The sequence below is a fragment of the Gambusia affinis genome, linkage group LG05 (assembly GCF_019740435.1).
Source record: "Gambusia affinis linkage group LG05, SWU_Gaff_1.0, whole genome shotgun sequence".
Lineage (NCBI taxonomy): Eukaryota > Metazoa > Chordata > Actinopteri > Cyprinodontiformes > Poeciliidae > Gambusia > Gambusia affinis.
This window is the reverse complement of record NC_057872.1, coordinates 13,229,506-13,252,715: the sequence shown is the minus strand read 5'-3', so window position 1 is coordinate 13,252,715 and position 23,210 is coordinate 13,229,506. Positions and strand designations below refer to the sequence as shown.

The 23,210-nt window shown below is 38.8% G+C and overlaps 1 protein-coding gene and 1 long non-coding RNA gene across 5 annotated transcripts in view; one reads left to right on the top strand and one right to left on the bottom strand.

Annotated features, from left to right (window-relative positions):
- Window positions 1–23,210, top strand: part of ptprub (protein tyrosine phosphatase receptor type Ub) — a 223,099-nt gene that overhangs the window by 137,365 nt on the left and 62,524 nt on the right. For all 4 annotated transcript variants that reach the window (XM_044116143.1, XM_044116142.1, XM_044116141.1 and 1 more), the window contains exons 6-9: window positions 6,425–6,599; window positions 9,444–9,737; window positions 18,609–18,926; window positions 20,822–20,931. In XM_044116143.1, coding sequence (XP_043972078.1) covers window positions 6,425–6,599; window positions 9,444–9,737; window positions 18,609–18,926; window positions 20,822–20,931 — 897 coding nt within the window. The remainder of the gene's footprint in view (window positions 1–6,424; window positions 6,600–9,443; window positions 9,738–18,608; window positions 18,927–20,821; window positions 20,932–23,210) is intronic.
- LOC122830631 lies at window positions 8,646–12,583 on the bottom strand. Its single transcript, XR_006370564.1, has 2 exons — window positions 12,394–12,583; window positions 8,646–9,035 (listed from the first exon to the last, which is right to left on the bottom strand). It is a non-coding gene; the product is annotated as an uncharacterized LOC122830631 (long non-coding RNA).

Genomic DNA, 23,210 nt, shown 5'->3' with positions numbered 1-23,210 from the left:
TTGATTATGAAGTGAAATCACCTTGTCAGAAAGCAGTCAGCTGCCCTGGAGAACTTTCTGAATACACCTAATATTTATAAAAAAAAGGAAAAACTTTTTTGGAACCGGGGCGGAAGACTTGTACAACAGACTTTTAAAAGCTGAATCCTCTGGAGGCTTTGCAGGTGGATGTTTTACCTCATTCTACCAAACCGGTCCAGAGCAGCTCCTGCCATCCGTTATCTTCCACTTATCAGAGATTAGGCTGCAGTGCTGCCAGCTCATGGTAGAAAAACAGCAGACATCCCTCTTCCCTGTGACACTCTACAGTTGGGAGAAGAGATTTGTAGACCTTCAGTCAACATTCCTGTCTGCCTCCTCCCGTTAAGAGATGCCCATAAACTTTGACGTTTACAGAAGTTATCCTATCCAGATGCCTTCAACATCTCAGGTGACTCTGCAGAGAAGCAGCAGTTTTACTCCAAGCTCACCTGGATGACTCAGTTCCCTCCCCTATGGCTCTACTTTAGCCATCCTATAAGTAAAGCTCATTTCAGTCGCTTGCATTCAAGATTTCTGCCATTAAGTCTAAAGATGTACTAAGATGCAAACGGGAGCTGGAAAGGAACACTGAGTGCATATTTTAATAATAAATAAGAAAACTTATAAAGCTTGTTTGTGGCAGACAGAGAAAAAAGAAGAGGCAACGGGATGCAGCTCAGGGAAAAATAGATGGAGGAATCAGTAGAGAGTATTATAGACCAGACAACTTAAATACACTGAGGTAGAGAAGACAGTGGCATGGGAATCCAGAGGGACTAATCAGAGGCAAGCATAGGCAGCTGGGTAAGAGAATAGGCAGAGGGAAATTAGGAGATGAAGACCAAATCCTAGTTGATAAGCAGGAAAAGATTAAAACAGGAAACACAGATTATGGGATTGCGACATTCTTCATGACAGTCTTTTGTTCATATCACTGTTAAAAACAAACATCTGCTTTGCTGTAGATGAAGCCTTAAACCATCTATCATTCCACCACTTTATCACAACATCACTTGTGAACAAGACACCAACATACTTGAACTCCTCTGCTTGACACAACTACGTAATACTTAAAATCTGACGATATCTACTGCGCATGGAATCAGACAAATGGAAAACATAGCCATAACAGATCTGAAAAATACTGATGAATAAGTGGAATTTTTTTAGTCAAGCTGCTCCCAGATTTAAGTAAATCTAAAATCATAGAATCCCATGCTTGGTGTTCTCAAAAGTCAAAATGACACCATTCATTGTCTTTATTCTGATCTGCACCAACAAAGCTTCAGTATCAGATACATTCAACAGGGTCAGAAAACATACCTCAGGGACACATCATAGAAAAGGTGCTTTGGGAATATAATAAACCATATTTTACAGTTATAAACCAAGAGAAAGAGCTGACAGTATGGTCTGGACTTGTTCACAGCTTCTGATAGCACACACCTTGCGGTAGGAGTTTTTCTACTGGAGATGTTCTTCCTCCCTGTTAGGCTTTAATGTGTGGATTTCTGTTTGTTTCCACCCTTTCTAGCCGCTATCTCAGGACTCGCCCTCCACAGAACCTAGAAATAAAGTGTCTACATCTGCCATAATAAAGGCCCTGAACATAAGCTGTAAAAAATGAAACAAAGCCCAAAGTAATGGATTGAATCCCAGAGAAATCCCAGTGAAATCCCAGTGAATCAAAGGCTTTATTGTGCCTAGATTTGATGGATGAAAATATCAATGTATAGCAGTGAGAAACTACACTTTACAGTAGTTCTAACTGTGCTGCAGTTGCATCATTGGAGACATTTCTGGGTTCCTGAGGTACAGCTCAGACCTCAATAACCGTTCCAAAGGCACCAGATGAAGGGGGAGTAAGTTAAACTAATTTATAGATCAGATTTGGCACTTACCTTTGATTCCCTTAGAGGTCCTTTTGCACATTTTTCTTTTTCAAATCTCTTAGTTGTTTCTCTGCTTTTTGTTGCATATTCAAGAAGTTTTCAGATTAATATTTAAACACTCCAAACAATAGTTTAGATGTTCATGCAGAGATCTGTTTAGTAATACAAACCACTAAATACCAATACTAGTTTCAAGTGTTTTCAAAAGCTTGAAACTTTTATTTTCAGGATTATCTTCTTTTTAACGCCATCCATCTTCCTATAAGCACTGACCAGCTTCTCATTCCCTGCTGAACAAAAGCATACCCACAGCATGCTGTTGCCACTGCCATGTTTTACTGCGTGAACGTTGTGTTCAGAATGATGTGTAGCGCACGTGGGTCAAAAATATTTCTCTCACATGTTAGCCATGTCTTCTATGTCTTGTGGAAAACTGCAAACAGGACTTCTTATATCTTTCAAACATTGCTTTTGTCTTTCCGATCTTCCACTGGCATATTTGTAGAGGTCACGACTAATATCTTTCCTGACCTGACCTAATTGATGATGTCAACAGTTTCTCCCTCCTCTGCTATTGACACCAAGGGCTGCTTCTCGACTTAATCAATTCCTCATATAACTTGTCGGTTTAAGATTGTATTTGTGCCATATTATATCCATGTTTATACAATTGTTTAAATGAGAATTTGGAAGATGGAGTGTTGCTTCAAACCCAACCCTAAACCCCATCCACAGCACCACGACACATCTGCTTTGTTCTTTGTTCTTCAGGATCCTGTTTTTTTTTTATTGTTGTTTATTTACAATTATCAGAGTAAAATATGTTGAAAACAAACTGATGGCACACTTTTTAGGTTTTCATTTGTGAGCAGTTTTCATTTACTGTTAGCATAAACTCTCATAGTCCGATTAAAGGACTTTTGGGTTCATGTCAAGAACTATTCTTTAAAAAAATCATCAAAAGAAAAAGGATAAAACTGGCTCAAATATCTTTTTAAAGTAGTTCTGTTTATGTCTTTTATTTCACATCTTTTTCTTGATTTTTCTCTTTGTTGTTCTTTTAGCAACTTTCCAAACTGAGATTTGTACAGTCTCTTCAAAGAAAATCTAAGACTCCTGGGCATAAATGTTCCCACACAGATCCCTTTAGTGAAGCAAATCAATAAGTTAGTTTTAAAGTTTTACTTAGAACCACTGCAGTAAGTAGAAAATGTTACCTCACATAACCTGTCAAGAAAGGATTTATTCCCTGGTCATTTTCCCATTGCATTTATTGAGACAAAACTCTTTCTAATGTTTCTTTTTCTTCTTCTTTGACTCTTTCGGAGGAGGTGGAGGAGCTCCATGCATTCCTTCTGTTATTGTTTCTGTGCTTCCAAGGAATAAAATGTCAAGAGATTTCAAAATTTTAATATCTTGTAATAGTAAAGTTACATCAAACAACATATTAATTGCTGCCGCCAACATCTTTCCACCCAAATCAGCTAATGTTCATCATGGCTGATCAAGGTAACCCTGCTGCATTGTGTAAAAGTAACTCATGTTTGATTTTGGTAAGTGAAGTGTGCTCCCTCACACCTCTTTCAGCAGTTGCCTTTTTTCTTTGTATGAAGACAAATGCTTTGGGTAATTAGCTGGCAAATAATGTACTGATGCCTCCTGTAATAAGTACTGATGCTCCCCCCCATAGCCTCTCCTCTAGCTGTAGCTGTCCTCTCCACCATCTTCTTGTCTCTCAATCAATTTCTTTTATAATCCTAAAGCCGTGTTTTTATGTTGCTGCGTTGGTTGGGTATGCTGTAACAGCTGCAGATCAGTCTTGGCTGCTCACGCCTGCCAGATTAGCAGATCGTTTTGTCATTTCCTTGCCAATTAGCCACAGCCAGATTGTTTTGATAACATGAAGTGATCTCATGCTTGTTTGGTTTATTCAGATTTTTCTTGCCTCTCCTCTTTAATCCAAATTCTAGTTGGCAAGAGAGAGGAATGGAGGGCCTTAGAAAAGTTATACCCACAGAACCGTTTCACAAGTTGTCACATTACAACCACAAACTTAAAAGTAGATTTCACAGGGATTATACAGTATTTAGTGCTGGTCTGACATGTACAATATCAATTAAATACACTGAAGTTTGTGACTGGGATGTAATAAAAATGTAAAAATGTTCAAAGAGAAGGAATACTTGACCAAGATACTATAAAACATTTAGAGATGATTTAAGACTATGTGATTAAACCCTTTTTTCAGTTTTTGTGGGGTCAGGAGTGGTTGCTTGCTTAACCCTAATTGGTGGTTTTAGTGTTTATGTGTTTGTTTGTGGAGCTTTGGTGTGTGGTTCAAGTGGTTTGTGGCTTTTTGCAGGCCATCAATTCAGGGTTTGAGCAGAAGCTGTGAACGTGCAGTGGTACCCAGAGGTTTCCCTGCTGATCCCGGCATGCTCACTTGCTTTGGATTGTGCTGAAGCACACAGATCAAAAAGTATCACGATTTATATACACCACTTCACACAAAGAAAATTGCCTGAAAACATGAGAAAAAAAAGTCAGATCCTGTGTGTGTTTTTGAGACTTCATGGGGTTGACAAATGTTACTCGTTTTAATGGTGTGGAACAATGTGAGAAATGCGCTTGCAGTGCAGCAAGCAAGGTGAATCACACAGCATTTGTTTGGATGTCCGGCTACGGGTGTTTAAGTGTGTGAGGGTATTTGTGGGTTCTCGGTTTCTGAACTTTAATTCCATATTCACATTTTTACCTTTTGTTTTGCAGTAAAGCATGCAGCTACTGATCTGCTATCCTTTTTACTAAACTGATCAAGCATTAATGCATTGAAGCTCAACTGCCTACCTGTTCTAGCTGCTAAACAGGAGTCAAGTGTTTTCACTGAATTATATTGGCAACATTTGTAGAGGAGGTCAATTTGGGAATACCACTAATGATTTGCACTACCTCCATAATCAGTATCAATTCAAAAAGATTTCATTTGTAATTATTAAAGCATGCCTGATTGTCACACTGCAAGAATAAATCAGGTAGATGGTCCTTCATTTCTAACTGAGTTCAAAATAATTGAACAATTCTTCATTTTAATCACACAGTGCTAATCAGAACTAACCCATATAGCAATAGTGTGTGTGCACTGTTGCGTTTGAGTCCCAGGAGCTCACTGGGCAATAACTGTGTACAGGGCATGAATGCAGGATGTGGTAGGTCCGATGTTGTGTTCAAGAGCATACAACAAATACTGTTCATTAGAAGATAAAAAGGCAAGGCAATAAGTGATCGCAGGAAGAAACAAAAGAAACTACACTAAATGATACTACGGCTTTCCTCGTTTTGTTGTCTGGGTTATTGATCTGAGCCATTTTAGAATGCCATTATTTCATTAAACTCATTGCAATGCAAATGTTTAAATGACCAATAGGTTTAAAGTTAAATATAGTCACATAGTAGTTCCATTATTATCACATTGGCCTTTGTTAGTACTGTGATCATGTTCCACTTTGCTCTAATCAATGGATGCAACAGCTTTCCTTTACAATGACAGACTATTTTTTATCCCAACAGGACAAAATGATGCTTCAACAGAGATTAGCTGTATTAAGGGACCAGCTGCAATGACTATATTGAATACACTTTTTTTTTTAAATGCTGCAATGCAAACCTACCAAGTCATGGATGACAACCTAAGGTTTTGGTTATATTGTGATAAAATAACACACACACTCCCTATCAGTTCTTACGTTTTCTTGGAAAAATTCTGTTTTTTTTTTACGTGATTACAACTTGTTGACATGAAACACAGAAAGTCATTGCAGAGCAAGGAACTGCCTAGTCTTCGACTAATCGACACAACTCCTTTGAATAGACTGCAGGATAGATAGAAAACTGCAGCAGTAAATACAGTCTTTCTTTTGCAACAGATTTAAAATACCAGTTCAGCAATAACAAGAATGTCAAGTTGAGTTCAGTCGATAACTGAGTAACTGAACTTACTCAGCCTGTAAAATTATTAGATTGATCATTTTAACATGCCTTCATCCTGTCATCCCGGCAGTTTTAGTAAATGAGTTAAACAGGCAGCACCAAGACATAAAGGAGCAGTCTGCCAAATATTATGACTGAATGTCACCTTCCACTCATGATGAGTGTAAAATAAGGAGCAACAAGTCTGATATATTTGATTCTCTATAACACAGACCAATAGACCCTAACACAGCAATTGAAAATTGTGTACCATTATATGGTTTAAAAAAATCATAGTGATAGCTAGGGTTATGTTTTTTTTAAATGTTCAAAAATATGCAACTCCTGTTATTTGTGTATTTTTTTTTCAGGTGCTATTAAATTTTTTGTATTCCTTAAAGAGCTGTACAGTGTGTTTGCACATTGTGGATGAATGAGTGTAGGTTGCTTTCTGAGTGGCCTGACATATAGCTGTGTTTGTCAGTGAGAGGTACACATGATGACCCATCCTGTTTTCTCTGACCCTGTCCTCTCCTGTTTTCCAGAGACACAATGGCGACATTTTAACTACGGCCTCGGTCAAGCACTTGAGTCATCGGCGCTTTGTGGTATCCTTCCAGCTAGATAGTGTACAGCGCTCAGATCAAGACCTGTACCGCTGTGTCACTCAGTCATCCAGGGGCTCCGGGGTGTCCAACTTTGCTGAACTTGTTGTGAAAGGTAAAAAAAGCAAAGAAAATGTCTTCTTTTCTAACTATTTTGCTTCCAACCAGTATGAAATTTCAAAGTGATATGTTTTTCTTCTCCCCTTGATCACTTGCTACAGTGTGAGATAAAGTCTAAATAGTTAAATTGTGCCAAAACAGTTAATCTTGGACTTATCCCATTGGTATTATGGGAGCAAAAACTGATTCTTGGCATCGGTGCTTCATGAGCTGAAGTTGTCAAACACGCTGCCATCTTGAGCGCTTCAGCTCTCTGACAAAACGCTGCTCACTTGACTTGGACTCCTGCAGACCCTGTCATATCATGAAGCACAGATGGTGACCTCACTCTCATTATTCACCACAACCCAACAGCCTGACACGACTCTGACAGCATAGTAATGACATGGCAGTGGTTTGATGGCATAACAGACTCCAGCCCTCAGCTAAGTGAAGATGAGAAGGGGAAACAAGGACATCATATATTCCTGTCTTCTTCTCTTGGTTGCTCTAAATTCAGCTTTAAGCTTGCAGGAGAAGAAGCACAGAAGTTGGCATTTGCTCTGTTGTTGTCATTGTTTACCTCTATTTTTACAAAATAATAATTGCTTTTGTGACATTGACATTATTGTAGCCTTGAGCAAAAGTCCCTGGATTTGCAATAAAATAGAATTACATTTTAAAAAATCTGTTTTAGAATACATTATTTAGGCTATCGTTAAGGTAACATGGTTCTCCTTACAATTAAATAAACTCACAAATGATAACATGATTTCCATTATTTGTGTTATCATAACAAGAAAAATAAATTTTATATTACTAGAAAAAAAATTCACACAGCTGTTTTCTGGCAGTAATGTCTTTAGGTGTCTGAAAAAAGCAGTTCTAAAAGCCTCTTGACTCTTAAGTCACAATCGGTGGGTACCACCTGCTACCTAGCAACCAAAAACACCTCGTTCTGAAAGGAACTAAAATAGGCAGAACTGAACAAAGCAAAATCTACGCGTCTCCAGACTTACTCAAGGAAGGATAATAGGTCTCCTCTAATCAGACACTACATGTTGTGTGTGAACTAACTGAAATATGTGCAGTCAAATTTGTCTTTCTTGAAATGTGAAAGTATTGGAGCGTTCTTTTAGCCAGCTGACCAGCTGTACTTAACTACACAACAGGCAGAGAATCCTTTTTTTTCTTTTTTTTGCTCTGCATGTATCTCAGACACCTCATTAGAACCACTCAAGTACACAAGGAAAAAATTTATCTTGCAAGTTTGGCTGTTTAGTTGAAGCCAAGTGCATCCAGCTCCACTCAGACTCTCATCGCTACTGACAAGTCTGTCGATCCGTTCTGCTGCCACTCAGTTTAAATCCCTCTAACTGATGTGAATACATCCATCCATTTTAGTCTTTTCATAACATGGACGCTATATAAAGAATCTCTTTTCACTAAACTGTTATTAATCTTCCAACCATCAGCTGCCTCTGAATCAGGGGAAAATCCGCAGAAAATAAAAACAGCTTTGGAATCCATTCCTTCTTCTTACATTCTTGAGAAGAATCATAATGTGCTTTTTACGGCTGATATGATTCTTAACTTTTCAGACGAAAATTGCATCGAAAAGTTTTGTGAAAGTCAGTATAAATTCTCTTCTCCTCTGCAATGCTAAGAGCCCTTAATGAGCTAGGCCTAGCCATTTTAGTAATGTTGAAAATGTGCAGGAATCGTACAGAAACTCACTTATTGCCCCACAGCAGACAACAACTTTTCACATAATTAAAAATAAACAAATTTATCGTTCTCCATTTCTCTCTGACTTTATTGTACCCCTGCAGTACCTTTGCATTCAATTTTGACAGCAGCTGGAGATATGCTGCATTTGCACACCCAGATTCATAACTCTGAAGGTAGATACGATCTTAATTAAACAACGCCGGTGAGTTGATTGTGAGAAGCTACAAAACAAACACAAAATACCTCTCAAATATGCTCCAAATTAAATTCAAGGCTACGAGACGAGAAATACTTCCTATTTGCAAACTTAGAAATCTGTCGAAACCATGAGTGAGTTGTTTAAACTTTAATCACACTGGCCACTGGTTGTGGCCTAAAGATGCCCTTTTAGCTCAGAAGCAGTCGATGTCAAAACAAACAGCTGCAGGCCAAGGGAACCAGGACGTGAGCTTCTGGTAATGTGTGAAACACACACTGAGGAGGGCCATAAAAGACTGAGGCGGCTCTGCTGGAATGAATGATTAGTCACAGCAACAAATCTCACTCTGATCTCTTCTCATGCCTTGTCGACATTTCTTTTCTATTCCCATTCCTCACTCACACGGTGTAATTGATCTGCCTGTAAGTGACATTTGACCGGTGGGCTGTGGTATAAATTCCTGCTTTGGAAATCCAGAGTGACAGTGATGCAGAGTCTCCTGTTTCATCACTGTGAGCAGCTCTGTGGACAGATAGAGAAAAACATAAACGGCGCTTAATTACAGTTAAAGGCTTGTCACATGCTTTCCATTTAATGTACAGCTGCTCTTTCCCTGTCACTACTTTTTCTGAAGTTCATTCAAGCCTGTGAATGCCTTGCCAGTTTGAATGACTAATTAAGTGTGTAACCAGAATTTGGCCTGCTCACATCCTGTAGTCCTTACAGCTCCATCTGAGACACAAAGCTTTCCGATACTAAAAAATGTGGTTGCATAATACAGATCGGAGACGTTATTATTATCCTGACGTAATTTTTTTTTTAAAGATTGTTAAATTTTGCAGCAGTTCTTCTAGCTTAAGTGTTTTTCACCCACAAAAAAGAGGCCTAAAGTGGAAAATAAAAAAAAAACCCACTGCTTTCCTCTCACAGTACCTCCATCCCCCATCGCGCCGCCTCAGCTGCTGCGCGCCGGCTCCACTTACCTCATCATCCAGCTCAACACTAACTCTATCCTGGGAGATGGCCCCATTATCAGGAAGGAGATTGAGTACCGCGCTAGTCAGTCCCCATGGTCAGAGGTGCATGGAGTAAACATGGTCACCTATAAACTGTGGCACCTGGATCCGGACACCGAGTACCACATCAGCGTGCTGCTAACTCGACCTGGTGAGGGTGGTACCGGTCCCCCTGGACCCCCGCTCGTCAGCAGAACCAAGTGTGCAGGTGAGCCCTCTAATCTCATTTCAAGACTATTTGGCTTATTGCAGCCGTAAGCAAAACCTTGTACAGCTACTTTGTAAAAGTTCTCATTATTTTCCTGTGAGTTAATCTCAATTACCGTATGTCAAATGTATGTAAAGTATTTCATTTCTTAAAATATTATTTCATGTTAGAGACATGTAATAAGATGAAAACATATTGCTTTCTAACCTTTATTTGTTATTTATCTAATAATTTTAAACTTACAAAGTAACTTTACCTACAGGTGTGACTCTGTAAACCCCCCCCAAAAAAAACAAAATATTGGTGTAAGCCCAGAGCTACTAATAATAGTGAACTTTTTGTTTGCTTTATTCTGCATTTATCAAACATCAGAAACCCTAGAAGGAACATTTAATCTGAATAATGCTATATATCATTGTCTGCCATATCTACCACTTTGTAGCCCTAAACCTTGAAGTGTATTAGAAAGCTTAAGACGGTAAGAGATTTATTTTTAAGCATCACAAGCATCCAGCCAAAGTCTCAGAAAAAGAGTTTCATCTGAGGATAATTAAAGTTTAAGAAAGATCTAGACAAAATTCAGAACTACTGCTGCAGATAAAATTATTTAACTCCCACTGCAAATTAGGCTTATTGGCAAAATATACAAATTAGCAGCTGCTTGCCTCAACAAATCAAACAAAAAATGCCTTTAATGGATTTATCCGAATCAAACACAAAATGGAACTTTTAGTAACTATTACCGTCTCAAAATTATTCAACCACTTTATGACAAATGTGCTTTATATTTTAATAGCAACCTTCTAAAGTTAGAAAATGCTGCAAATGTGATTTACAGCCATACATTAGCCTTTGGCAGCATTTATGAGGAATATTCTGATAACATTTGATGGACACACGATGTCCTTGACCATCTTCTGTAATCAAGCCTTTTTTGGGATTGGAACAATGATTGGGATTATTGTACGGTTTAAAGTTCCTATGAGCCCTATACCAGATCCAAGCCCAATTTGAGACTCCATTGATAAACTATCCTTGATAACATCAGGGAAAAAAAATCTTTGAAATATTAGTTTTATTCAATATTTTTACCTTGTGGGAAGAGAATCTGTGGATAACAGATGTCCTTATTTTCAGTAGATGGTTACAAATTTTCCAAAAGGTTTTTCTGTGTTCATTATAACATGATTTTTTTTTTACCTTTATTGAGAGATTGCCCAACCTCAGATTTTTAATGTTGTTTTGCATTTGTCTGAAAATACAAATTTCCAACAAAACCAGCTTAAGGTTATCAGAATTTTATTTTTTAAGAATAACATGCATAAGGTACCAAACAGTCAGCTCAATGAACTTCATATTTGTGTAGACTCATGCCCATTAATATATCTTATTAATGAGTCTCCTTTTTATGTAATGAAGTTATTCTAATTAAGTTAGCCAGCTTGATCTTCTGATGCCCAGTGGCTACATGCTATAACTTTAGAGACTCTTTCATTATGAGACCAAATCTACCACAGTAATCTGCTGCAAATTCAATCAGAGAGGAGCAAACTCTGACTCAGTCTCCGCAAAGACTTATCTCAAAAGAAAAGAGACATTTGTTATCACTGAGATTCTCTGAACTCTGGAGCTGTAGGAGACGTAGGTTGAGACTTTAATTGCTACTTGCATGGCAATATTGGTTGGAGGGTTATTCTAAAGATAACGGATAGATGATAGCTTTAGGTGGCCTTGAGCGCTCTTCTTTGGTATATACTGAGGAAGACAGACATGTGGAAATGATGTCAAATGATTAGGAGTTTGCAGGGTGAGAGGTTTTTTCAAATTATTAAATGGTTTTAATTCAACTTTAGCATGGGATGGAGTTTACATGGTTAACCATGTGTATGAGAATCCTTTTCTGTTTTGGAGTAATGATGCAGGTTTCTAAGAGAAATAGATAAAATAAAGACTGACTGGATGTATGGAGGCATCATGTGGGAGTGAGCAATTAATCTGATTGCACACAATAACATATTAACATTAGCGTGAATCAAATATATTACATCTTGTCTTGGAGTAAGACTTATTGCAAAAATACCACTGTACTTTTAATTATAGCTTTTTATTAAAAGCGCCTGCTCTTTTCAGATAGTAGGAAAGAATTTAGCGCAACAAGCCATCATGCCATGTATGTGCACACAAACAAGAAACTTGGTTTTGACTCCGCATTTCTCTCAAGGAGAGATTTAAAATCTGAATATACAAAGAAGAGGAAATGAAAAACAATAGAGTGCACCAAATTTTAATAAATTTGGTCTTATAGTTGGTAAAGGTAAAAAAAAAAAAAAAATCTATTTGCCATGTTAGCTCTCCTTTTGGTTAAGATTTTCCATTGTTAGTCGACAGTTTTTGTTGGGCGTTTTTGTCCGTCTTCTCTCATCAATGTTTCTTTGTGATTTATCACTGTGCAGTCGCTATCCTCGCTCAAGCAGAATAACAGTATTCAGCTACATCCATGCTAAGTTTTTTAAAATATATGCACACATAAAGCATGAAGACATTGTTTTGAGGCAGACATGCTCAGAGAAGATGTAGGCAGTCATTAGTGCTGCATGAATCTGCAATGTGAGCATTGTGTAGTCACAGGGGCACAAAAAGGAAAAGCTTTTGTTACCCCAAGGCAGAAGATTCATGTCCTCCATGGTCATCACTCTTTCCCATGCCCAATGGTCTCTCCCTGCCACACACCATCCGTCGCATTTCTTCCGACCCTGCTCCAGCAGAACCTCCCCGGCCTTCTCTCAGATGACATATTAAAGCTACTCTCCAGTCCCGAAAGCCAAAGACACCTCTCATTCATCAGTCTTTGTGCACTCCTTCGCTTCCCGACACACCCATCTCCAGCTGAAGAGTATCAAATAATTCACAAGGCCAAAAAAAAAAGGAAAGAAATGAGTGGGGGAGGGTCGGGGACCTGTGACTGTTGAACAGAAATGGTGAAAATGAGATGAAGTGATATAGGATTCAGATGGAGATTACTCTAATAGTTGCTACTATTCGTGTTTGTGAAAGTCTCTAAACTCAGTCGTTAATGATGTATTTACATTTCAACCAGTGTGACATTAGCTTGTTCAGCCATGTGTGGGATAAGTGATGCTGTTGGGTTTGCAGAGCTGTTCAAGTGGGCATTTTAATGCTGCACAAGACTATTACAGAAGCCATATAGGTGATTAAATTTTTTTTTTTTTTTTGCCTTTCCCCGTTTATGGATATTGGTTTTATTTGTACAGTGGATCTACATGCTGTACTCACTCTGTTATTCAGGCAGGTTTTCGACATATGAAAATAAGATGAAGATAAATGCTTTTAAAAAGGTTTCACCTCCACCATAAGTTCATACTTGCCATCAATTCGAGCAAATCTAACAACCTGAAGCGAAGTGCAGCTCTTCTAGTTGGAGTTTTTTCACATGCGCATCTTTTAACTAAAGTCTTAGTTAGCCACACAGGTCACAAAGTATGACAATTACAGAGGAGTTCCAACAATTCTACATAATTAAACAAACACAATGGTACAGAGGAGACACTAATTAATAACTAGAGAAATATGATGTTTTATTGGAAGAAAATGGAAGAAAATGTTATTTTGGAATGACCTATCTACATTACTCAGCAAACCCTCGTAGTACTTGAAGTCCACGCAGTCTAACAGAGTGAGTGTAGGAAATGTAGAGTGAGCAAATATTTTCATGTCAAGATGTGCTTTTCTAAAAGGCTGAGTCCTGAAACTAAATTAAACATTGGGTCAGGAAAGAACTGCAGGAAAGTATTAGTTTAAGGTTATTCAGACTCATGCAACTGGTTGCAGCTCCTCCTCACTCCCCATGATTCTCATTCAACTTGTACAGAAAATATGTTGAAAAAAGTTTCAAATGATTCATACTGGTCTTGTTATTTCCCAGAAATATTTACTTTATATGTGCACTGCAGCCATAAACCTGTGTGAGTGATTGATATTCGTTATCTTCTGTTAGCTTGGCCAAATCAAGGTTTGACTCACATGGTTTCATGGTAGTGAGACACTGTAGATGCAATAATCTAAGGTTTCACGTATTTAAACTTCACCAACTTGTTTATTTGACCTCCTTGAGACTTTCACCAGACTGCGCTTCCCGAGGCTCCCTCGAACAACCCTGCAAATCACCTGGTCTGCTGAACCCCCACTGACCTTATGATCCATTGCTGAACCCCGGTCATTCCCATTGCTGCTGGCCTGATTAGGTTTACCCACTAGAAAATAGATGGTGGGGTTGCCGTGGCGATTTCAGAGAGGTGATAATTAGCCAGGGAAGAGAAGGGATATTTGAAACCCCTTTCTGGAAAGTGAATTTCCGCTCTAAAAGCTGAGTCCTACCACCGTGACTAATCACACACTGCCACGATGAATATTTCCTTCTGTCCCAAACGTGTTGGCTAGATGGGTACATACACGCACACACACACACACGCATACACACCTACTCGTGCACAGACTCGAGCTGTCCGGGTGCGGAGACTATAAAACTAATGGCCGTGAATGTGAACACGATCTCCGGCTGGCTCTGATGGCTGTCCAGGTGTGGCTGATGAGCCATCACTGTGATTATCAGCACGCTGCATTAGCACAGCGTGAAGTCCCTCAAGTAAATCGCACAGGAGAGGCAAGCATTTGGACTGCAGGTGGTCCCCAACCTATGTTAATGGGCTTCCACCTGCTGTTGGGTCACTGAAGCCTTTAGAAAGGCCCTGGACATAATCTTCTTGAACTGGTAAAAGGAGACAACACCACGGTGAAATTAGTTGCACTACAAACAAAAGTACCCAGCTTGTCTTGGCACGTCATTTATCATTTCATCTATTCCGTGTCACACCATCAGTCATGATCCAGTACATCCAGTAGTACTATCAGATTGCCACAAAGCCTTCAGTGTGACCATGTCCTCTATGCACAATAGCTTTATTGTAGACAGACGTGCATGTCCTCAGAAAAGGTGTTGTGATTATATTTTCGATATGAACCATAATCTCTTACAGACTCCGTTCTCTAAATACGAAGTATTGTTCAGATAGGGCCTGTGAAAGTTGTTGTTAAATGTAATTTATCAGCTCTACTCATCATGCTGACACAATACCCACAATTCAGCCTGTTCAGCTGCCAGTTCAGCCAGTTTGTGTTTCAGTCCTGGTTCAAATATCATACGTGTAACTTATTCTGAGATTTTTCTCTTTTCTGCCTTAGAGGCATTTCAGCAAAAGCTACTGCACTGGACACATTTATTTGGACCCCTTCCATAAATACTTTTTGTGACTCTATACAATAGGACATCATATAGCCTTCATTTGTAATGGTTCACGTACTTGGAGTTTATAGAAGATGGTATTTTTGACCATTATTCTTTGAACAGTTTCTCTAGATTGTCCATAGCCCTGCGTCACCTCTGAGGCTTTCTTCTCTTTAGCTCAGCCCACAGGGTTTTTTTTAGTAGGATTTAGGTCTAGCGGGGAATGAAATAAGTTCCCTGGAGCCTTTGAAAGAGATTCCCTGATTAACTTTATGCATAATAAATAACTGACAAAAATTTAAAGTAATTTTGATTTTTGACAAAAATTAAAAATCCTTTTTTCTCAAAACTATAAGTGAAAGCTGATGCTACAGCATCTTTCGACCCTCAACTGGTGGATGTATATTAGTTTCATCAGGGTTACACAAAACTGTAGGAGGCTCTCGCTACAAAGCTGCTTAATTAAATACTCAACATGTGTAAACAGGAGGCCACAGGACTGTGAATCTGTCCCAATAGAGAACACCAACCATCAAGAAACATTATGGATGCGCTTGTAGGAATCTAACAACCCAAAATTGACAAATGTGGCTAAGAGGTAACCCTTCCCTGCAGAGCTGTTTACTGCTACAGTAGAATCTCACCACAGCATAGAGGGGTTTGAAGTGTGACTGCTGTGCTTTGCATCCACATGTTGCATCGACCCCGATACTCACACCTTCAGACACATTTGGGCAGCTGCAGATCCTTCGCCGCAGGCTGCCACAGAACAAGCGCCTGTGGGACGCCAACAAATAAGAGGAGGCAAGGGAGGAAGAGTTGGCACAAATGTCCACTTTGAGAAGCCCCATAATGAGCACACTGTGGCCTCTTTGGTAGTGCTTCATCAACTCAGCAGTTAAATGCCTCTCTTTATTTAGCTCTCAAACCGTGCAGACTATCAACTGCACCATTAAGACAATGAACAATGGTGCATTTACATCTTTCAGCGGGTGCAGTGCAGTCTACCACTTTGTGATTACTGCTCCCACTCATTCATCTACCATCACATTAGTCGGGATGAGGTCCAGATCAACGCTCCACTCATATTTTCATCTAGAGCGAGATGCCTGACAGGAAATTAAAAGGGAAAGCTGACGAGTGCTGAGTTCTTCATTGTAGATTGTTGTGAAAACTCAAGTGCTCCATGTAAAGTAAAAAGTGGATGAGGAAATGGATAATACTGGTTATTTCCCTGATGAGAAGAGTGAGGAGATTTTTAAAAAAGACAGGCCTGTGATTCAGATGGAACCAGATCTTTATATTTACTATATATAATGACACAAAGCCTACTGTCTGACATTAAATCAGACAACCTTTCTGTGTGGGTCAATTAATATTTCTAAAATTATTCCTGTTTGTTAAATGTTTTAATAATGGTTTATAATTTTTTTGAATCTCTAATCTCTAAGGTGATTCTCATTGGTGCTACAAATGACAATCATTCATTTTCATTTGACATGATGAATCATGACAAGTGACATAATTTTCTGCAATCAATCAAGTTCTAAATTAAGCACTCAGATATTAAACTATACAAATTTAAAAGACGATGTACAAAACATAGAAATTTATGTATAATCCAAACTTTTATTACAATATCTAAAGTTGTTATCTGACCGTTCAAGGGTTTATCCCATCTGTTCATGAGAAACTAATTTATCTCTATGTTTTATTATTTTCAAAGTAAAGCAGTCAATGAAGTCTAGCGGAATGCAACTGAACTGTTTTGATATTATTCTTTTCAAACAATATACTATTTTATTATTACAATGAAATAAACAAAGAAGGCATAAAAAATACCCTCCCAGAAGTATTGACTTTAGCACCTGTGCAAATGAGCTGCACAGATTGTTCTTCTGGGACAGATCACCCAGTGACAACTGCTATCCCAGGAAGACTGGATGTTGTTCTCAGCTATTTTTCTTTAAAAGTAACAACAGTCACTTTAATCAAATGCTTTATTTTCAGTTTCATAAAACATCAGGACATGCCACCCCCCAAACTTGGAGTTTTTGTCTCTGAGAAGTAACACCTTGAATCCGAGAGGCCTCTTGGTCTTGTCCGTGTGGCAGTCATTGCACTGTGGATAATCTCTATTTACAGCATCAACTTGCATCTTCACAAAGTTTTTTCGCTTTTGAACGGGGGTTGATACATTTTAAATCAAAGCATGTTCATTTCAAAGAATCTGCTTTGTTCTTGAACAGTAGGTAGGTTGGACATGTCAGGCTTAGTTTGATTTTTTTTTTCTCAGGCAGTGGAAATAGAATATATAAATGAATGGATAGCAAAATATATATATAAAATAGAATAGACAACACTGGTCAAATTTACAACATAAGAAAATAATTCTCTATAGTTATTAGAAATAGCTTACTCAAATTAAAAGCAGTTTTTAACTGGGTAGGGTAATTTAAAGAAAAACATTGTGTTCATACATATTTGAGTATAGAATACAACAAACTATAACGGGTGAAAAAACTGCACATATAACAGCAGATATGTTATTTGAAGTGAAAACAGAAACAGTGAGAGCATGAGAACTAAAGGTTATGTGTCTTTTTTTGACATTGTATGTAAACATCACGTTTCAACCGTAACCCTTGATATAATACATTAGTTTCTATTTTGTGGTGTATTAGCTACAGTCTTTGACTTCCTTGTTCTAGTCTGTGCTGAAGTGAGTTAAGAGAAAAATGAAGACCTTGGCCAGTAACCTCAAGCGCCTCTGATCTCTCCCTTATCTCTACTGTCATTTTCCTGCAACCATAATCCATTACAGAAACGCCCTGTGAAAAGAGGAAAGCCATATGCTACATTATGTAGCATATTGCTCGACAAACAGGCATTGATTGGGTTAATAACAGCTGTTGATAAAGGCCTCGATTGATAAGAATGGTGTCCTTGACTCAACTTTGCATCTCTTCAGCTTCAGCCGTTCCGCCAAACACTGGCTGTTCTGTGCCTCTGTGCATAGAGGCTCTCTGTATCGCTCAGTGAGGGCGGCAAGGGGAATATTAAAGACAGATCTCTTGTTCATTTAGTCTGAGTCAGAGAAAGTGCAGTTTAACTCCTCTGTGACTAGAATTAACGTCTAAAAATATACCATGACCCAACAGTAAAAGTGACCAGGAGGAAGTAAATGTCCTTGCGTAATGCTGGCAGTTTTGCCACGATGGGGGATTAAACCTCCGGGCAGAGAGTTACAGCTACTGAAGAGTAAACTTACACTGTGGCACAGAGGAGGGAACTGGTGGGCGAACGACAGAAACTCAGCCTGTCCTATTAATTAGCGCAATTGGCGTGAGCTCCTGCTCTGCCATCAGGGATGTGGGTGTGCTGTGCTGGCTGCAAACTGACCTCTGTGTTGTGGCCGGGCAATATGGCAGCATGGATGAGAGAAACTGCTGAGGTGGTCCATAAATATTAGTCAGATTTTTTTTTTTACACTTTCTGAAACTCAGTGAGCCTTCAGGACTTTCTTTCTGTTTTTCGGTTTCATTATTACCTTCTTTTATTTTTCTCAGAGCCCATGCGTCCGCTGCGAGGCCTCGTCACCACAGATATCCAGTCCAGGCAACTGTCCCTGCAGTGGGAGAATCTGGCGTTCAACCTGACACGCTGCCATACCTACTCAGTCTCCCTGTGCTACCGCTACACAATGGCAGGAGGCGGCGGAGGCCACAACACCACTGTACGCGAGTGCCTGGCAGTGGAGCACAATGCCTCACGCTTCACACTTCGTGATCTGCCGCCGTACCACGGCGTTCACGTACGTCTGTCACTGGCAAACCCAGAGGGGAAGAAGGAGAGCAGAGAGGTCAGCTTTCAGACTGAGGAGGACAGTAAGTATCTGATGGAGGTTAAGCTGTACATATTAGGACACAATTTGAAAACAGGAAGTAACAAAATTACATTTTGGGAAGTGATTGAACAGGTTTAGGGTTTAAAATGTATGGGTGGTTGTGCTGTGGTGGCGTAGGGGATAGCACGACCCACGTTTGGAGGCCTTGAGTCCTCGACGCGGCCGTCGCGGGTTCGATTCCCGGACCCGGCGACATTTGCCGCATGTCTTCCCCCCTTTCCTGTCAGCTTACTGTCATATAAGGGACACTAGAGCCCACAAAAGACCCCCTGGAGGGGAAAGAAAATAATAAAAAATAAAATGCATGGGTATGCTTTACACTTAACATTTCAGTCTATTTAACTGCATTATTTTTGAAAGCAGAGTTTGATTGCAGATACATGGCTGCATATGGCTGCATATGTTGGGCTCTATAATTTCTTTATAGCTCATTCATGGGCTGTTAAAGATTATATGATCTGTAATTAATTTGGATAAAAACAAATTACTGTTTTTAGCCTTCTTGCCATTATCTTTACATAATCATTCATATTATGCACATTATATTTAGGGAATATGTGTGTGTGCATCTCTTTAATTTAATTTACAATTTTTGCAGTAAGTAAATATTTAGTGTTAATAGAGTGCAATTTACTGTCATGGGTAATAGTTTTTCTATTGGTTTATCTCCTAATAAATTCTTTTGCAGCACTTATGTAGAAGTTCAAATTGCCACATCCTGTACTTTAATTATTTTGGAAGCCAGATGTTAACATAGTAAGTCTTTAGTGAAGTATTTGTTGCATGAAGAATAAGAATCTATTTGTTTAAATGTTATCACAGTAAATATTAAAGTGGAGAATTTTCAGCACTGAAATATTTGACTTAAAGGGTCTGTGAAGTCCTTAAGAAGAAGCTCTCTTAAAGTATATCTCTGTGAATATGGATCTGTTGTGTAACAGTTCCATACTGTATGTCAGCCAATTTTATTCAGGGTGAATTTAACATAAAGCGGTTTTGTACAGTCTTACAATCAATCACAATTTTATGCATGTATCTGATCTGCACGATCCTGAATAAGTGTCACAAAAGACATTTTATTTTCAGACTGTGGCAAAGGAGAAAACGAGGACAATCTTGAGAAAGAATTTCATGCCTCTTATCTTCTATCTGCAGTGACATACCATCTGCATAGTGGTGAAGAGAAAAATCAGTTCTGCCATGAAAAAAAAAATCTAAACAAACAAGATTTCTTTCAATGGGATAAAGACACAGAGAGCGATCCACATACAATTTTAAAGCAAGTGGTTTTTTATTTTTTTATTTTTAGCTATTAGGATGATTATATCTATGTATATTTTAATACAGAGTATGCCAATTATGAGAGCTTTTTGCCAAAGTCTTAGTAAGCAACTTTTATCTGAATTCAAAGAGACAGCTCAGCTGTTTTGCTCTTGCTTTACCTCAGGCTTGAATCTAGCAGTCTTCCTCTGTACACAGCTTGCACAGACTGTGAAGACACGGCCTGCAACTCTGCAACCCAGAAAAAAGCTTCCACTTAAATATTCAATCATTTACATTCATGTCGAAATCAAATTTCCCAGCAAGTGGGTGATATATTCACAAATATATTTAAAGTTTCACTGAAGATTGGTATGAAATTATGATACTTTTTGGAAAGTTTTCTCTCGTGTGTGTTTCAGATAAATCCTTCATGCGGTTTATGTATTAAAAGTGTCCTGATCAGATCTTTTCTGCCTGTCTGCTCTCTGGTAGTGTGGCTCTTTGTTCTGTGCCACTGTGACATTCACTCTGGTGATATTGACACGACAGGCTCATCGTGGGATCAGCACTTCAATTTCCCTGACAAATGTTTGCTCTGACAATTTCTCATAGTTCCCGGAGGCATAGCGCCAGAGTCGCTCACCTTCACCCCTCTGGATGACATGATCTTCCTGAAGTGGGAGGAGCCTGTCGAGCCCAACGGCCTAATTATGCAGTATGAGGTGAGCCCATGGAGACACTTCTGTTAGCTTAACTTACATAGTTCATAGAACAGCACAGATACATGTGGAGTGAAGCAGTATGCTTAATTTTTACATAATAAATGCACATATTTTACACTATATGTTTTAGGGTCAAACGTATAAAATTCTATTTTTAATTAATTTTATTCATGAGGATACAAAGTCTGTGAGGAGTTGTGAGTCTTATTTCAGAAGCATTGTGCCCACAAAATACAGGGCATCTAGTTTGAAGAATCTATTTTAACTTTACTTTGAAAAACCGATGCAATCTCAGGTTTATGGTCATTACTTTGTGATGCTGTGCACTGCACTTTATTGTCTGATATGCTAGGTGCTGATAAAGAAAGCCACTTCAAAATTTACATGAAGACTTCACAAGCAATTTATTTTCAACGACAAAATTCACGCTTGATGCATCACTGTATCACCGTACGAAATTAATCATATTTTGTTCTCCTTTATAGATCTTTGGCTAAAACTCCAAAATTAAAAGCAATGCAAAACAATTAAACATTTTATTTTTGCTGCAATATGTTTAGGCTCCTATTATATGATGAAGTCTAATTTTCTTGCGGGACGCCCTGCATAAATTGGTGTTCAAGAATTGGTCAAGTCTAAAATCATCTAAATTTGATCAACCTCAATCTGTCTATGTATCTCCAAAAATATCAGATATATGCTGTTTGATTAATGAGGGCTGCTAATATCGAGAGACAAACAAACGCTTAACCTTTAAGTCAGGGGTTTTCAAATCCAGGTCTCAAGGGCCCGTGTCTTGCAGCTTTTAGATGTGCCCCTAATTTAGCGCTCTTGAATCAAATGGCTGAATTACCTCTTCAGTATGCAGTCAAGTTCTCCAGAGTCCTACTAGTGACCTCATTAGTTGATTCATATGGGTTGAAGCAAAGACATTTGCCCCTGAGGCCTGGATTTGAAGACTCCTGCTTTAGGTTTGAACAGGCTTGAGAAAAAGTCTGTTTTTTGGGGGGGTTTTTAAGGAAAACCCTGCTTTTTAGCATATGCAGGTACAATGTTTTGCTGATGTCCTTGTGGAAACTTCCCAAACTCTAATGTTGGGCTACTTCTGATCCTCAAAAGCTAATACTTCAAAAAAAATAAAAATAAAAATCTAGTCCAAATTTGTACTTGTTCAAACGGAGGAGCCCATACTAGAGCAGAGAATATCTGCTATTTCCTGGAAACTGAAATGTGCCAGTTCTTGTAGTGTTTTTGTTTCCCTGGGGTGAAAAATACCCCCCTGTCCATTTACTGAGTCATTTTCAGTATCGCTGGCACAAAGCAGATTCAGTACACTGCGTGCTTAATCACTAAAATCTTCCACTGGTGCCCCTTTCAATGCACGGTTCACCGTGTCCGTACTAACAAAAATAGCAGTGAGGGCTGGATACACTCGCTGACCTTGCACACAGGCTTCGACTTAACATTGCACTTGTCCCATTGGAACAGAGGCTGGCACTATTAATCAATAACTCACACACATTTGTTTTAGCTGTGGGGCTTCCATTTAGCTAGGTAATGATTTTGTATTTACTGTACACTCTCTGTCTGTGGTAAGCAATCAGTAGGTCTGCTTACCAATCCTCACAGTAATGCTTCCTTTCTTGACCTCTTGTGCAAGGACTTTATGTAATCTGACCCCTAGGTTTCTGCACCAGATGTTTAGACTTTCTTGTGAGGATCACTGTGACCTGACAGAGAAAGCTGTGAGAAATAATCTTCATTGCTCTTAGACTGAATCATTGACCACAAGGTCTGAGTACCATCGACTGCCCTTCGCTCTGCAAATCTCCATCACTGTTCTGCCAATCATCTTCCATCCTTTTCTCCTCAGTGTCCCTTTTCTTTTTGCTTAATTTCTAATAGGTAACAATTATATTGCAACAACAAGGAGGCATGAGCAAGCATCCTGATTAGAGAGAGGTTGGGAGGTATCCTCAGTGTGTGATATAGGCACTCCCAGTTCATAATGTCTGCTCATGTTCATTCCTTTAAATTAAGAGGACCTTCTTCAGCTCTGATGTACGTCCTAATATCCTCACCCTAATTGCAGGCAGGTCACATCATTTAGCTCTTGTCTCTTTCAAACAGTTCAAGTGGAAGCTCTCCAAAAGGTACATGCAAGGCAAGAAACCTCTTGAAGAAAAACTTTCTGAAAAAATTACACTTTTTAAGGATGGTGAGCTGTGGCATTTTGTTAACAAGAGTTAATTGAACTTATAAACACTGATTTAAACACT